The 17,410-nt window shown below is 42.1% G+C and overlaps 2 protein-coding genes across 2 annotated transcripts in view; one reads left to right on the top strand and one right to left on the bottom strand.

Annotated features, from left to right (window-relative positions):
* The first annotated feature begins 432 nt into the window (after positions 1 to 432).
* LOC130357893 (uncharacterized) lies at positions 433 to 3,595 on the top strand. The gene is made up of 2 exons (XM_056560635.1): positions 433 to 1,282; positions 3,066 to 3,595. Exons 1-2 carry the CDS (start codon positions 695 to 697, stop codon positions 3,096 to 3,098), a joined length of 621 nt encoding a protein of 206 aa, XP_056416610.1. The 5' UTR covers positions 433 to 694; the 3' UTR covers positions 3,099 to 3,595.
* A 3,933-nt stretch (positions 3,596 to 7,528) lies between these two features.
* Positions 7,529 to 17,410, bottom strand: part of SMPDL3B (sphingomyelin phosphodiesterase acid like 3B) — a 55,478-nt gene continuing 45,596 nt past the window's right edge. Inside the window, exons 7-8 of the mRNA XM_056560135.1 lie at positions 9,555 to 9,688; positions 7,529 to 7,882 (exon numbers count right to left, since the gene is read on the bottom strand). Coding sequence (XP_056416110.1) covers positions 7,529 to 7,882; positions 9,555 to 9,688 — 488 coding nt within the window. The remainder of the gene's footprint in view (positions 7,883 to 9,554; positions 9,689 to 17,410) is intronic.

The raw sequence follows: 17,410 nt of genomic DNA, 5'->3' as shown, positions 1-17,410 counted from the left end.
CTAAAAAGTGAAAATGCATCTCACATCAAAGATAATTTGAGTAAGGGTGAAAGACATGCACTGTCTAATCTTCAAAAAAACACAGACCTGACAATAAGGTCTGCTGATAAAGGCGGTTCAGTTGTCTGCATGGACACAGGGTTATACATTAAATTATGTAAAGAATTGCTGTCTGATATAAATACATATCAGCCACTTTCAAATGATCCTACTGTCTCTTTTCAAAAGTCTTTGTTGGAGTTGCTAAGAGGTGCTTCTGGTTCTATTCTCAGTCAAAAAGAAATTGACTACATGTTCGTGGAGCAGCCAATTACTCCTATATTTCATGCTTTACCCAAGCTCCATAAGAACCGATTCCCGCCGCCGATGCGTCCCATCGTCGCGGGAATCGGTTCTTTGAACGAGCATGTATGTCAATGGCTTGATTCAGTTCTTCATCCTTTAGTTTCTAAATGTCCTAGTTTCATTAAAGATACAAAGCACCTCTTGGCAATCCTGAATTCATTTTCATGGTGTGAACAATACTCATGGCTAACATGCGATATTGAATCTCTTTATTCTTGCATCCCTCACCATCTAGCCATAACAGCTCTTACATATATTATTGAGAATTTTGCCAGTTATGATTTAGAATTAAAACAATTTATTTTGGATGTTACTACCTATGTTCTAAAACACAATTATTTTTTGTTTAATGGTGTTTTTTTATTTGCAAAAAATCGGAGCTTCTATGGGTGCGAAATCTTCACCTGCCCTTGCTAATTTATTTGTGTTCTGGTGGGAGAATTTTTTTATTTTTTCTGAACATAACCCTTATCGAGACAATATCGCATGGTTTGGCAGATACGTCGATGACGTCATTGTAATATGGAAAAATAATGAAAGCTCTGCAAATGTATTCATGTCTTACCTTAATGATAACCATTGCAATTTGCGATTCACCCACACTTGGTCTAAAACGTGTACACCCTTTTTGGATGTGCTCTTGGTTGATAACGGTGACAGCATAGAGGTGCGTCCTTTTCGTAAAGCCATTTCTGGCAACACATTACTTAGGGCCGATTCTTGTCATCCAGAGCACACCATCAAGGGCGTTCCTGTTGGTAAACTAATCCGTGGGAAACGGAACAGTTCTGAGGAGTCTGTGTATCAGGCGGAAGCTAATGCTATGTGCACACGCTTTAGGCAGCGCGGCTATCCAAACTGGATTCTTGACAAAGCCCGTAAGCGAGTGGACGTTATACAAAGATCAGATCTTCTCACCAACAAAGAACACACTCAGGTTAGTGATCCCATTACTTTTGTCACCACCTATAGTCCTCAGTTTAATAGAATCAGGAATATTATTCTAAAACATCTCCCCATATTGCATTTGGATTCGGGTTTGAGTACAATATTACACAAAGGTGTCAGGTTTTCCACCCGTAAAGCACCAACACTAGCTAGCTCCCTATCACCTAGTACAGTTGCTGATCGTGATACTCACAGCACTTGGCTTAAAACCAAAAGTTTTTTTTTTTTAAATGTTCAGAAACAAGATGTGTGGTCTGTAAATACGCTGTTAGATGTACCACCATTGAGGGCACCGTAGATAATAGAAAACATTGTATTGATAGTTTCATCAATTGTAACTCCCAACTAGTTATATACAAAATTGTATGTTCTGCTTGCTATTTGGTTTATATTGGTAGTACTATGCGCCCATTGAAAAAACGTATTCAGGAGCACATCCGTCATTCTAGTGGTCCCCTCGATGGTGGTATGTCTAATGTATCAAAACATTTCTTTTCAGTTCACAATGGTGATGTCTCGAGCTTTCAATTTAGTGCTGTTGAAAAAATCACACCCAGTAAAAGGGGAGGTGACAATATTAGACATCTTCGTAATAGAGAAGCTATGTGGATTTATTTATTCAATAGTATTTTCCCTCATGGCCTGAACAACAGGACTGATTTAATTCTCCATTATTGATGTGGATAATGCATAGGAATTTTTATATATATTTTTTTCCTTTTTTGCGAAAAAAGTAAATAACATGTATGGGAAATGTATACATTGATAATAACACTTTCATGCTTTTCTTGTACGGTATTTTTGTAATTTGCCCCTTTTTGTTTAGATTTGACTTATCCCTTGGTGCGCATATATATATATATATATATATATATATATATATATATATATATATATATACTTATACCAAATTTACTTTATTTTTCTTCTCTTCTACCATCTTCCTTATTTGTAATTGTTCCTCATTTTTATATGTTTTCTTTTAATGCACAATGGACAATAAAGTTTGTTGTCCCAGGTGATCAGTTCCGGTGTTCCCTCCCCTTGTGGGAGGTGAACACCTGAGCTATCTCAGTATATAAGAAAGTGCTGAAGTGACTATATGTATGCCATGATTAAGGGCTACATGGCCTGAAACGCGTTGGCGTTTGGGGACTCCTAGCTATACTCCATTGCACTTTTTGTCCTTGTTTACATTTTTTGCCTGCCATGGAATCTTAACCTTGGATTTCAATAAAGGATTACACTTTTTACTCAGTGCTGGCTCCACCCTTCGTTTGTACTTGAATAATTCCTTCTTGATTGATGAGGTTTGGTACAGACAAATCGGGGGTGTGGCCATGGGCACCCCCGTGGCCTGTACATTCGCAAACCTCTATGTCGCCGCTTTTGAACAAAAATATGTTTTTACATCTAAAAATCCCTTCCTGAAGTTCGTCCGGTGCTATCTCAGATTTGTCAATGACGTGTTCATCGCCTGGGATGGCACTGAGACGGACTTCAGGGAATTTGTTAAATTTCTCAACAAGCACAATTAAATGAATTTAAAATATACCCACAAAATTGATGCTGAAAAGCTCGAATTCCTTGATGTAATGGTAGAGGCAAAAAATGGTGCTCTTCAAACGTCTGGGTTTAGAAAGCCCACAGCTTCCAATTCTCTGCTTCAGTTTTCAAACTACCATCCTTTACATACAAAAGTGGCACTGCCCTATGGGCAGTTCTTACTTCTTAGATGTATAAATGATTCAGATGAAAAATTTCTTTTACAGCCTGGTGAACTGAGGCAGAGATTGGTGGCATGAGGGTATCCAGAAATCATTCTAAATGAGGCTCTCAATCAAGCGATTGCGCAAGAAAGACAAAATCTTTTGAAGTCCAATAGAAGAAAAAGAGAAAAAGAAAGAAAAATAGAAAATTTGTCTGATACGAGTCCATCTAGATTCTCTTTTTCCTTTAAATTCAGCCCCCTAGAAAAAGTGATTAAAACTGCAGTCCTTAACAACTGGCCCTTGATAAAAAATGATGTTGAACTAGGAAAACTAGTACATGACAGACCGTTAGTAACATTCAAGCGCAGCAAAAACCTTAGAGATGTGGTTACCAGTAGCAACTTCTGTTTAAAATAAAAAATGAATGATTGGCTAACAAGATGAGGCCCCACAGGGAACCATAAGTGTGGAACTTGTACCTGGTGCCCCAATATGAAAATAGGAAAGACTACATATATTGGAGGTGAATTCATACATATCAACACTTTAATCACCTGTAGAACCCAGTGGGTTGTTTATGCCATGATATGTTCTTGCGGCAGATTTTACATTGGCAGCACAAAACGCACTTTATGTACACGGTTCAGAGAACATGTCTACTCAGTTAGAACGAAAAAAGGCGCACCACGTTTCATTGAACATATGAATGCTACACATGGAGGTATCTGTAGTGATCTGTTCTTTCAGGGACTCGAGGTTGTCCACAGTAGAGAAAATGTAGATAAAAAGAAACTTTTGTTGCAAACTGAAGCAAAATGGATTATAAAATTAAATGCTGCGGGCAGCCTCGGACTCAATGAGAGAGTAGACTATAGTGTGTTCCTTAAGTTCACTGTTCATTTTTCATGTTTTGTATCCTAAGTAACATTATTATAATACTTGGTAGTCATCTTTATCGTGTCCTTTGCTTTATGGTATTGTTTTTATATTCACCTGATTAATTAAGCACGCACCTGTCCCGTGTGCGTCACTCGAGGGAGGATTCTTAAGGTTGCTGCATTACGGAACAGGTAGGGTCTGAAAAAGCGTGATACGCACGCGCAACAGCTGTAACCCAGTCTTTCGCTGATGAGCTTAGTCCTACCTGCTACGTCCGTGCTCCATGTTACTGCACCATTGAATAAAAGAAATTGCACAGTATCCTGGTGAGTGACGTCCCTGCTTTTTCTTATCTTTGTTTATTTTTTTTATGTTTGCATGTTTTTATATAGGAAAAGGGGGTGATTTGAACTTTTAGCATGGAAGGGTTAATGTGTTTATTTTAAACTTTTATTAAAATCTGATACAGATCAGTTCTATTGAACTCATTGATCTGTGTTCTCTGTGATCCATTGATAGAGCCTGGTCCAGACAGGCTCTAACAATGACAGAGCCATGGGATGGCAGGGAACAGAGGTAAGCCCTCCGGCTACCTCTATAGTGGATCCCCCCCCCCCCCTGCGATCACGCTGCAGGGGGGCGATCCACCCCACTAAACCAACAGGGAGCATTCACATGTCCCTTTAGACGCCGCTGTCAGCTTTGACAGCGGCGATCTAAAGGGTTAATAGCCAGCCTCGGCGATTGCCACATGCTGGCTATTAGCGGCGGCTCCCGGCTACTGAAAACAGCCAGGGGCTGCAAAGTATGGAGCGGGCAAGGAGTCCGGAGCCCTCTCCATACACCCCTCTGAGCGCCGCATGCTAGCTATTAGCGGCGGTGTGAAACTTGCACCCCGTGCAGACGTGCGACCGCTCCTCCCCTCAGCTCTCTGAAGCTAGAGCTGGGAAGAGGGAAGGCAGAGGACGTAGGTCTGCACGGGGAGCAAGAAGCCACGCCGCCTCATCTCCCCCTCGCACCGTCTGCATGGCATAAGAAGGCAGAGCAGGGGAGAGACAGCTTCTCATCTCCACTGCTCTGCTTCAGAGGACGCAAGTTTCCACAGCTGGGGGCTGCAGAGTATGGAGTGGGCACGAGTGTGGAGCCCGCTCCATACAGACTGCAGAGCGCTGCAGCGCTTGTCAGGTCCGGCCCTGCTTGCCCGAAGCCGGGCTAAGGGCCGGAAGAATTCACCTGCCCGGTGCCCGGAACTGCATGTATTTTTATTGCCACCATTTTGAAGTTCATATAACTTACTGTTTCATAAAAATATTTTACTGCATTGTCAATTAAAGATAAAACTTATGCCTCTCTCTTCACAGAACATGCAGGAATTTGCCAGGTATTTTTAATCCTTATATTCCACTCTCTCTTCTATAAAGTAAGAGGAGTGAGGATGAGGTTACTCACTGTATTTCGTCTGCAATTTGGCGCTCTAGGAAGGGCTGTGATTTCAGGGAAGGCACAGATGGCAGCGAGGTAACACCAATGGGTTTATTTCCAAGACATATAAACATAAAACAAGTAGGCAGACAACATGTTTTTCTGGAGGGGACCCTCGCTTCATCAGGTCTGCTTCTCCCAGACCTGATGAAGCGAGGGTCCCCTCGCGAAGCATGTTGTCTGCCTACTTGTTTTATGTTTTTATGTCTTGGAAATAAACCCATTGGTTTTACCTCGCTGTCATCTGTGCCTTCCCTGAAACCACAGCCCTCCCGAGAGCGCCGAATTGCAGACGAAATATAGTAAGTAACCTCATCCTCACTCCTCTTACTTTATGAATCGCAGCCCCATCATTTGATGACCGGGAATGGATGCAAGGCTGCCACGGGATATGATTGAGTATTGATTCATATGTGATAGGTGAGTGACTGTCTCACTATTGTTTCCACCACTGACCAAACTAATAGATCTGAAACAGAACACCTATTATATTGATTTAAGGGCACTTAGATAGTGCCTGTGTCTCTGTTCTCTCTCTCTGCATATTATCTCTCTCCCATAAGTCATGATGAGATGTCTATCTTTCTTACCAACGCAAACTTGCCCTCCCAGACTTGATTGGCCAACAACTCTGGTCCGGATGGCTTTGGAGCTCTCTATATAAATATATTTTGCCTCAAAAACTACCAGAGCAAGCACTATTGAGTGCCCTAATACCGGAGATGTCTAGGGGGAAACGAAAGCTAATTTTATCTTATCTCCTTGGCTGCCAAGATTGCCATCACCACAAGTTAATTGTTACGCCTAGCGCTCCGGGTCCCCGCTCCTCCCCGGAGCGCGTACGGCGTCTCTCTCTCCGCAGCGCCCCGGTCGGTCCCGCTGACCGGGAGCGCTGCCCTGTCCTGGCCGTTGGGGATGCGATTCGCACAGTGGGACGCGCCCGCTCGCGAATCGCATCCCAGGTCACTTACCCGTTCCCGTCTCCTGCTGTCATGTGCTGGCGCGCGCGGCTCCGCTCTCTAGGGCGCGCGCGCGCCAGCTCCCTGAGATTTAAAGGGCCAGTGCACCAATGATTGGTGCCTGGCCCAATTAGCTTAATTGGCTTCCACCTGGTCCCTGACTATATCTATCCCCCTCCCTTGCACTTCCTTGCCGGATCTTGTTGCACTTGTGCCTAGAGAAAGCGTTTTGTGTGTTTAAAGCCTGTGTACCAGAACTTCTGCTATTTCCCCTGACTACGAACCTTGCCGCCTGCCCCCGACCTTCTGCTACGTCCGACTCTGCTTCTGCCTACTCCCTTGTACCTCGCCTATCTTCAGCAGCCAGAGAGGTGAGCCGTTGCTAGTGGTTACGACCTGGTCACTACCGCCGCAGCAAGACCATCCCGCTTTGCGGCGGGCTCTGGTGAAAACCAGTAGTGTCTTAGAACCGGTCCACTAGCACGGTCCTCGCTATCCCTCTCTGGCACAGAGGATCCACCTCCTGCCAGCCGGCATCGTGACATTAATTATCTTAATCTATCCCTTGCAGGTCAGATAAATTTGATAAAGGTCAATAATAAATTAACTAGTATCCTTCAGGATTCTCAAAAACTTTTGATGCCACTTGTCAACAGTTTTTTTGTTTTCATTGTTGTCATGTAGTTTTTTTGTTTTCATTCTTCTTTCATATATATATATATATATATATATATATATATATATATATGTAGGGTTTTTCATTGACAGCCTCTTTGTATTACAACATTTTTATAGAATTATATGAAAGTACAATGTCAAGATTCATGACAGGTAATATTTTACTATTTTTTCAAATTAATGGCCAGTTTTACATAGCATAAAAACATTCAACAGCAACATTCATAATACGGCTGATAGCGTGAAACAATTGTTGCCCTCCAACTGTGTTCTCCTCCACCTCCTGTCCATGACCCGCTAGCCTGTACCTGTCCTGTGTTTGTCTATGTGCATCTAAGTTCACTGGAATAAAGACTATAAGAAGATAATTGTGGTGAGTGCTCCATCTTTGCTTTTCTCTATTTTTATGCAATAAACATTGATAATACATTTACCCCTAAAATTTTCTTATTTTAGCATAGATTTTTTGAATATATATATATATATATATATATATATATATATATATATATATATCTTGTGGGTTTAATTTAGAAATAGGCAGGTAAGTATCATCACCACCAAGGTGACATGAGGCTTTGAAGATGAACTTTCATTCTTCACACATTCATCATACTTTGTAAAATCTACTTCACGAATAGCACACACATGATCAATTTTACAAGACTCCCCACAGGTTTCCAAGTCATAGCTGACTGAGTTATATTCATAGTACTTTTGTAGAAAGCAGTGGTTGGTAGATATTTTCTCCAATACTTTATGCATAGACTGGGGAGATCCATCTGGTACTAAAAATGCTTCTGTTAGACGATACTCCTTCTCCCATCTGGGAGACTCTAAATTTGCAAATGTGAGGTTCAAGTAGTAAGTGACCATATCCTGTGAAAATAATTTTTAGGATATATAAATGGAATTTCAACATCTTTAGATAATAGGGTTATGATAATGACTTGTTATTATTGACACTGGTCCTAACCTTCATTTTATGCACTTTACATTACTAGATACTGCTAAAAAGTTCATCTGATTCAAAGGGCTGTGTTTTTAAAATACACTAATAAATGCTCATACAATAATATGTACAACATTCAAAATATTTTCAGATCATTTTGTTTCACATCAATCTGCACTCAGTTTCCCATAATGACAAAAGAAAAAAATGAAATCTTGCATTGACATAAGTATTCAGACCCTTTACTCACTACTTAGTTAAAACACCTTTGGCAGCTATTACAGCCTCATGTTTTCTTTGGGAAGATGCCAAAAGATTCTGCAGATCCTCTCAAGTTCTGCCAGGTTGGATGTGAAAGGTCGGTGGACAGACATTTTCAGGTCTCTCGAGAGTGGGTTCAAGTCAGGGCTCTGTCTGGGCCACTGAAGGACATAGTTTGTCCTAAGCCACTCCTGTGTTTTCATGGTAGTTTGCTAAGTGTCATTGTCATTTCCCTCAACCCTGACCAGTCTTCCTGTCACAGCTGCTGAAAAACACCCCATAGAATTATACTGCCACCACATGCTTCGCCATAGGGATGGTAATAGGCAGGTGATAAATAGTGCCTGGTTTCCTCCAGATATGACGCTTAGAATTGAGGCCAAAAAGTTGAATCTTGTTTTCATCAGACCAGAGATTTCTCGCAGTCTTAGAGTTCTTTAGGTGCTTTTTTTTTCTAAACTCCAGGTGAGCTTTAATGTATCTTTTACTGAGGAGAAGATTTAGCCATAAGGCCCAGATTGGTGGAGTGCTGTGGTGATGGTTAACCTTCTGGAAATTTCTCATATCTTTAAATTAGATCTTTAGAGCTCAGCCAGAGTGACCATAGATTTCTCTTACCTAGGCCCTTCTTCCATGATTTCTTGGTTTGGCAGGGTGGCCAGCTCTAGGAAGAGTCCTGGTTGTTCCAAATTTCCATTAGGGAGTCCACAGTGCTTTTGGGAACTTTTAGTGCAGCAGATATTCTTTGCATCCTTTTCCAAATCTGTGCCTCTGTTTGATTCTGTCTCTGAGCTATGAAAGTTGTTCTTTCCACCTCATGGCTTGGTTTTTGCTCTGATTCACTGCATTGTTTGTCTTTCTGAGCTGCAGTGTGACTGTTGCGCCTGGGAAGCACCCAGCCCTGTGTGTCACACTGCCTCTCAGCAGATTGCTGGCTGAGGCGGGACATCACCAGCGATTTGCTAAGGGGCAGTGTGATACACTGAGCCAGGGTGCTTCCAGGGCCTGACACCGCACGGTGCAGGTCAGGAAGATCACCATTGGGAGTGGAGCAAGACACTAAAGGCATCGTAGAGCTGGAGGTGTTTATTTTGTTATACTCCACACAATGGGCATACTTTTAAACCCCACCCCCAGCCGCTGGATAACCCATTTAATAGGAAAACAAGAGTTGTTTTATGCTGGGTCAGCTTTATGCTAGATAATATATTTCACAGGCCAGACCATTGACGGAAGGAGTGGTTATTTGCATAGATTTTCTAATATGTATGGTATTGAATAATTCAATGTTATTAATGTTAGGCTTGTATGCCATTTTTTAATATCAAGACTACTTACTAGAATTTTAAGGCTTTTCCGGTCATACTCAAACACTCTGATCCCAGGATTGTTAGCTCCATTATTTACCCCTGGTAGAGTGGTTTTCCAAGGAGATACTCCCGGTGCAATAAACATGCTTCCAATAGGATTACCTTGAACAAAAAAGTTATACACAGATGTGAACAGGGCTTATTTCCCAGAGCATTGCCTAGACTGCATACAGTTGTACTGACTTCTCAGCCAAGTGCTGGACTAGCCACAGTCATGAAGAAAAATTTAATTCTTAGAACTTCCTTAGAACATCTTAAAATTACATAAATACAAATTTTATGAACAATAATACATGACAAATTACACTGTGTCATTATTTATTTAACCACTTACGGATACAGCCCATTTTGGCATTGAGAACATAGCCAATTTCTTTTTTGCATTTTATTTTTTTCTTCCTTCCTGAATGGATGTCTGCATACGCCAGGGTAATTATTTCAGAAGACTTAAAGGTAGGCAGACAATGTAATAGAGCAGCAGGAAATGCTAGCAGACTGCTTGGGTGTATAGAGAGAGGTATAAGCAGTAGAGAGGGAAGTGCTCATGCTGCTGTACAGAGCACTGGTAAAACTTCACGTGGAGTATTGTGCACAGTACTGGAGACCGTATCTCCAGAACAATATGGATACTTTAAACAGAGTTCAGAGAGTTCAGAGCTACTAAACTAGTACATCGATTACAGGATAAAACTTATGAGGAAAGGTTAAAGGACCTTAACATGTATAGCTAGGAAGAAAGACAAGACAGGTGATATGATATAAACTTTTGAATACATAAAGGGAATCAACACAGTAAAAGAGGAGACATTTAAAAGAAGAAAAACAACCACAAGAGGACAGTTTTAAATTAGAGGGTCAAAAGTTGACGCAGTAATATCAGGAATTATTCCCTTACTGAAAGAGTAGTGGATGCAGAGAATAGCCTTCCTGCAGAAGTGGTAGGTGCAAATACAGTAAAAGAGTTTAAGCTTGCATTGGGATAGACAGAAGACTATCCTTTATATAAGATGATAATAGGCATAAGGCTATTTATTCTTCAAATGAGATAGGGCCAGGGACTATTGATAGTATTCAAAATATTGGGCAGACTAGATGGGCCAAATGATTCTTATCTGCCCACACATTCTATGCTTCTATGTCCTGCTGCTCCTTTACCTTGCGTGGTGCACTGCAGGTGATGGGCGGTGGAAACCGGTTCTCAATCACAGACGCGATCCTGCTGCAGTTGTGGAGATCGCGCTGGTCTCTGCATTTTTAACTCCATAGATGCCATAGTCAGTAGTGATCTGATAACAGCATCTATAGGATTCACAGGGAGGGGGCTGCCTCTGTCTTCCATCGGTGACCCCGCTATGCAATCTCAGGGTTTTGTTGGCAAAAGAAAGTCAGTTGATTGCCTCCTGTCTACCAAATATGGTAGCCTATGTAGATCCAGCCATAGGCTGGATCTCACAGGCAAACTGTCAGTATAATACTAACTGTTATACTATGTACTGCAGGATAGTATAACAGGTAAAATAAAAAATTTCCAGTAAATAAATTGTAAAAAATATATATAAATAAATGCTCCTTTCCCAATAAAGCCCTATATTATCTCAAAAACAAACATAATAGATATTGACAAGTTTGTAATGACTTGTATTATAAAATGATAAAAACTATAATTGTTAATTATCCTGCAGGGTGAACACCGTGAAAAAAAAAATGCAAGAAAGGTCTACCAAATATGGAATAAAATGGTGGAATAAAAATAATCAAAAGATAGCATATATCCCAAAAATATACCTGCCCCACAAAAAATAAGTCCTCACACAATGGAGTCGGACAAAAAAGAAAAAAGTTATGAACATGACAACACAAAAAAGGGGAAAAAACTATTTTGATGTAAAAAGAAAAAATAACTTAAAAAGCTATATAAATTTGGTATAGCTATAATTGTACCAACCCACAGAATAAAGATAACGTCATATTTACCACACAGTCAATGCCATTAAAAAAGACAGAAATTTCCAATTTTTTTACAATATTTTACCGTCACGCCCCCTCCCATAGACTTGCAATGAAGGGGCGGGGCTATGACGTCACGAGCTCCCGCCTCCAGCTTTCGGAACAGTTTGTTCTGAATGCTGACCAGCGGAGTACTTAACCCCTTACATTTACGTCCTAAGCATAACCGCGGGCATCGGAGCGATTCCCGTGTCATGCGCGGCTGATCCCGGCTGCTGATCGCAGCCAGGGACCCGCCAGCAATGGCCGACGCCCGCGATCTCGCGGGCGTCCGCCATTAACCCCTCAGGTGCCGGGATCAATACAGATCCCGGCATCTGCGGCAGTTCGCGATTTAAATGAGCGATCGGATCGCCCGCAGCGCTGCTGCGGGGATCCGATCATTCATAACGCCGCACGGAGGTCCCCTCTCCTTCCTCCGTGCGTCTCCCGGCGTCTCCTGCTCTGGTCTGTGATCGAGCAGACCAGAGCAGGAGATGGCCGATAATACTGATCTGTTCTATGTCCTATACATAGAACAGATCAGTATTAGCAATCATGGTATTGCTATGAATAGTCCCCTATGGGGACTATTCAAGTGTAAAAAAAAATGTAAAAAAATCTAAAAGTAAAAAAAAAGTGAAAAATCCCCTCCCCCAATAAAAAAGTAAAACGTCCGTTTTTTACTATTTTACCCCCAAAAAGCATAAAAAACATTTTTTATAGACATATTTGGTATCGCCGCGTGCGTAAATGTCCGAACTATTAAAATAAAATGTTAATGATCCAGTACGGTGAACGGCGTGCACGAAAAAAAAAAAAAAGTCCAAAATTCCTACTTTTTTAATACATTTTATTAAAAAAAATTATAAAAAATGTATTAAAAGTTTTTTATATGCAAATGTGGTATCAAAAAAAAGTACAGATCATGGCGCAAAAAATGAGCCCCCATACCGCCACTTATACGGAAAAATAAAAAAGTTAGAGGTCATCAAAATAAAGGGATTATAAACGTACTAATTTGGTTAAAAAGTTTGTGATTTTTTTTAAGCGCAACAATAATATAAAAGTATATAATAATGGTATCATTTAAATCGTATTGACCCTCAGAATAAAGAACAAATGTAATTTTTTCCATAAATTGTAGGCCTTAAAAAAAAAAACTTCCAAAATTAGCAAAATTGCGTTTTTCGTTTTAATTTCCACAAAAAAATAGTGTTTTTTGGTTGCGCCATACATTTTATGATATAATGAGTGATGTCATTACAAAGGACAACTGGTCGCGCAAAAAACAAGCCCACATACTAGTCTGTGGATGAAAATATAAAAGAGTTATGATTTTTAGAAGGCAAGGAGGAAAAAATGAAAACGTAAAAATTAAATTGTCTGAGTCCTTAAGGCCAAAATGGGCTGAGTCCTTAAGGGGTTAAAGGGGTTCTCCCTTGTTTATACTGTTTTTTGTTATTATGTTTGTGTGTTATGTGTGTATAAGTATGTGTTTTTTTATGTGTGTTGTGATTACCGTATATACTCGAGTATAAGCCGACCCGAGTATAAGCCGAGACCCCTAATTTCAACCCAAAATCTCAGGAAAAGTTATTGACTAGAGTATAAGCCTAGGGTGGGAAATACATCATCCCCCCCCTGTCATCATCCAGACCCCCGTCATTAACATCCTCATCATCATCACCGCCTGTCATCATCCAGACCCTCATCATCATCACCTGTCATTATCCCCTTGTCATCATCCCACACCCTCCCTTCATCATCCCCTTGTCATCATCCCCACCCCCATTCATCATCATCCCACACACCCCCCTTCATCATCCCCACCCCCCTTCATCATCCCCTTGTAATCATCCCACCCCCCCCCTTCATCATCCCCTTGTCATCATCCCACACACCCCCCTTCATCATCCCACACCCCCCCTTCATCATCCTCTTGTCATCATCCGCCCGCAGTGGTCTTCAACCTGCGGACCTCCAGAGGTTTCAAAACTACAACTCCCAGCAAGCCCGGGCAGCCATCGGCTGTCCGGGCTTGCTGGGAGTTGTAGTTTTGAAACCTCCGGAGGTCCGCAGGTTGAAGACCACTGCGGCCTTCGACATCATCCAGCCCCCTCTCGCCCCCCTTTAGTTCTGTACAGTACTCACCTCCGCTCGGCGCTGGTCCGGTCCTGCAGGACTGTCCGGTGAGGAGGTCGTCCGGTGGGATAGTGGTTCCGGGCTGCTATCTTCACTGGGGGCGCCTCTTCTCCGCGCTTCGGGCCCAGAATAGAGGCGTTGCCTTGACGATGACGCAGAAGTACGTTGGCAATGAACGTACCTCTGCGTCGTTGTCAAGGCAACGTGACTATTCTGGGGCCGGACCCGAAGCGCTTAGAAGAGGCCTCCCCGGTGAAGATAGCAGCCCGGAACCACTATCCCACCGGACAACCTCCCCAGCGGACAGTCCTGCAGCACCGGACCAGCGCCGAACGGAGGTGAGTACTGTACAGAACTAAAGGGGGTGAGAGGGGGCTGGATGATGTCGAAGGCCGCAGTGGTCTTCAACCTGCGGACCTCCGGAGGTTTCAAAACTACAACTCCCAGCAAGCCCGGACAGCCGATGGCTGCCCGGGCTTGCTGGGAGTTGTAGTTTTGAAACCTCTGGAGGTCCGCAGGTTGAAGACCACTGCGGGTGGAGAGTTCACTCGAGTATAAGCCGAGGGGGGTGTTTTCAGCATGAAAAATCGTGCTGAAAAACTCGGCTTATACTCGAGTATATACGGTATGTATATATGTAATTTCTTACCTTTTGTGAAGATCCGGAAGCTGGCCCCTTTTTCTTCCAGTGGCTTGCAGTGCACCTCGGCCTCCGCCATGTTGTGTTCGGTAAGTGGGATGTCGGGGGGTGTGTTCTTGCTTCTGTTCTTCCTATCTTCTGACGTCTTAGGCAAATCTTTTCTTCCTGTTTCTTCCGTGCCTCAGCGACGAATCTGCGACCTCTTCCGGCGCATACGCAGGTAGTTTTTTTGTTTTTTTTTTACCAATGAAGTTTTTTTTATCTAATTGACAAACTCTGCGCATGCGCGAGTACGCAAGTGCTACGCTAACAGCGTAGTGTACGTTAGGTCTACGCTAATAGGGTAGCTTCGCTCAAGCGCAGACAGTTTGTCAATTAGACAATAAAGTTTTTTTGTCTAATTGTAAAACTGTCTGTGCTTGCGCGAAGCTACGCTATTAGCGTAGACCTAACGTACGCTACGCTGTTAGCGTAGCACTTGCGTACTAGCGCATGCGCAGTTTGTCAATTAGACAAAAAAAATTTGGTAAAAAAAACAAACAAACTACCTGCGCATGCGCCGGAAGAGGTCGCAGATTCGTCGCTGAGCCACGGAAGAAACAGGAAGAAAAGATTTGCCTCGGACGTCAGAAGATAGGAAGGACAGAAGCAAGAACACACCCCCCGACATCCCACTTACCGAACACAACATGGCGGAGGCCGAGGTGCACTGCAAGCCACTGGAAGAAAAAGGGGCCAGCTTCCGGATCTTCACAAAAGGTAAGAAAATACATATATACATAATCACAACACACATAAAAAAAACACATACTTATACACACATAACACACAAACATAATAACAAAAAACAGTATAAACAAGGGAGAACCCCTTTAAGGACTCAGCAAATTTTCGTATTAGCATTTTAGTTTTTTCCTCCTTCCCTTCTAAAAACCATAGCGCTTTTTTTCTGCATACAGGGCTGTATGAGGGATCATCTATTGCGTCATCATCTGTAGTTTTTATTTGTACCATTTTTGTTTTGATGGGACTTTTTGATCGCTTTTTATTTTTTATTTTTTGCGGGATATGAAGCGACCAAAAATGCACAATTTTGGACTTTGATATTTTTTTACGTGTACGCCATTGCCCATGAGGTTTAGCTCACCTTATATTTTAATAGTTTGGGCATTTACGCACGCGGCAATACCACATATGATTATTTTTATTCTTTATTACATTATTTTAGTTAAAAGAATGGAAAAATGAGGGTGATTTAAACTTTTAAAGATTACCTCTCATCAACTAAACTGTTCCTAATCCCCCCATCTGTTCCTGACACTTAAAAATGACTATAAATACCTTTTTCTACCTCATTTAGGCTGCTTGTTTCTTACATTGTGTGCAGGGAGGAAGGGGGAGTGAACCGGCAGGCGCGACATCATCTGCAGCCTGGTCCGGCTCACTTCCGCCCCTCTTGCTGCGATCCCTTTCCTGAGGTATATTCACACACACATATATATATATATATATATATATATATATATATATATGTTCAAGATCAAGGCAAATCTGGTATTTACTATTAGCAGAGTAGCATTCCAGTGACTCAGAGCGTGCTCTGATGAAGTATGAGCACAACGCTCGCTCCGGCCTGTCTAATTGACAGGCGGGGAGCTGCGCTGAGCTCATACCTGTCCTGGCTGCAGTGCGATTTAGGACTCATGCTGTGAGTCTGAAATGCTTGCAGCCAGGACTGATAGGGAGACCCCTAGTGGTTAAGTTTTTAAAGTTAAAATACACATAAAAGGAGGCAACATTTTTAATTAAGAGCAATTACAAAGTTGTTCATTAGGGATTTATCTTTAATATTTGAAAAGTTTTTTTTTTATGAGAGGTACACTTTAATAGGGAAGGGGTTAATAAACTTATTAAACTTTTTAAGGGGGCTAAAACATGCAATCTATTGATTGCTTAGACTGATCAATGCTATGCCATAGAATAGCATTGATCAGTGTTCTCAGCGCTATGCTGCTCCTGCCTGCTGAGCAGACATGGAGCAGTAGATCGCCGATCGGGCGACAGAGGCAGGTAAGTACCCTCCCGTCGTCCGGTAAGCTGATCGGGACATCGCGATTTTGTCGTGATAGTCCCGATCCGCTCCGCTGAGCTGCCGAGAATCTTTCACTTTCGCTTTAGAAGCCGCAATCAACTTTGATAGCGGCTTCTAAATGGTTAATGCCAGGCATTGGCCCAATCATGGGTCCTGGCTGCCAGGGACCCACCGGGTTTAACCCATTCTCCGCTGGGGAGAACGGTTTAAACCCGGTAAACGGGAGAACTTCCTCCCTTACTCTGCAACCAACAGCAAACGGCAGTTAAGTGTGCGATGAGCTATGATTGGATAAGGCTGGACACACACCCCTCAGCACTCCAGACTGCATTTCCTGTGTTTGGACTTCTGCCAGGCCAGCAAGAGTCCAAATTCTGAGGAAAAGATGGGGGGAAATATGCTCTGGACAAGTAGGGAGACACCTAGTGGCATATTTTTTAACACAAATAAAACTTCATTTTTTTTAAACACAGTATATTAAAAAGATTTTTTATTTACCATAAGGAGTGCAATAACAAAAAGAATAGCAGAAGGAAAGAATTGCAGAAGGAAAGGACAGGGACTTTTAAAACAAGATCGTAAGCATGGAGACTAGAGGATGCTGCAATTAGATTTACAATATAGTAGACTTGCCCTAAATTACTAATATAGTAGTGAAATTGTTTTTAGTCCTTCATGAAGTTGAAGGTATAGCTGAAGTATGTTACCAAATGTATTCAGAATAGCATCAATAAGGGCTACCATTTTATGAATTATAATATCCTGTAACTTATATACACAGGATAACGACAGTCTAGATCATGTTTAAAAGTAACACACAGATAAAAGTGGTGCTCATCTTTTAGGCCGCAGACAGCTTCTTCCTGCAGCCCCTAGAGGCCTGGAGTGTCTCCATCCTTGGGGTGCACACACGTATGATGATATCACTCATTGTACATCTGTCCCCCCTCCCCCCCTCTAG

This window comes from Hyla sarda, chromosome 2 (genome assembly GCF_029499605.1).
Source record: "Hyla sarda isolate aHylSar1 chromosome 2, aHylSar1.hap1, whole genome shotgun sequence".
NCBI classification, from domain to species: Eukaryota; Metazoa; Chordata; class Amphibia; order Anura; family Hylidae; genus Hyla; species Hyla sarda.
The sequence above is the reverse complement of the archived record's forward strand: the minus strand, read 5'-3'. Positions and strand labels throughout refer to the sequence as shown.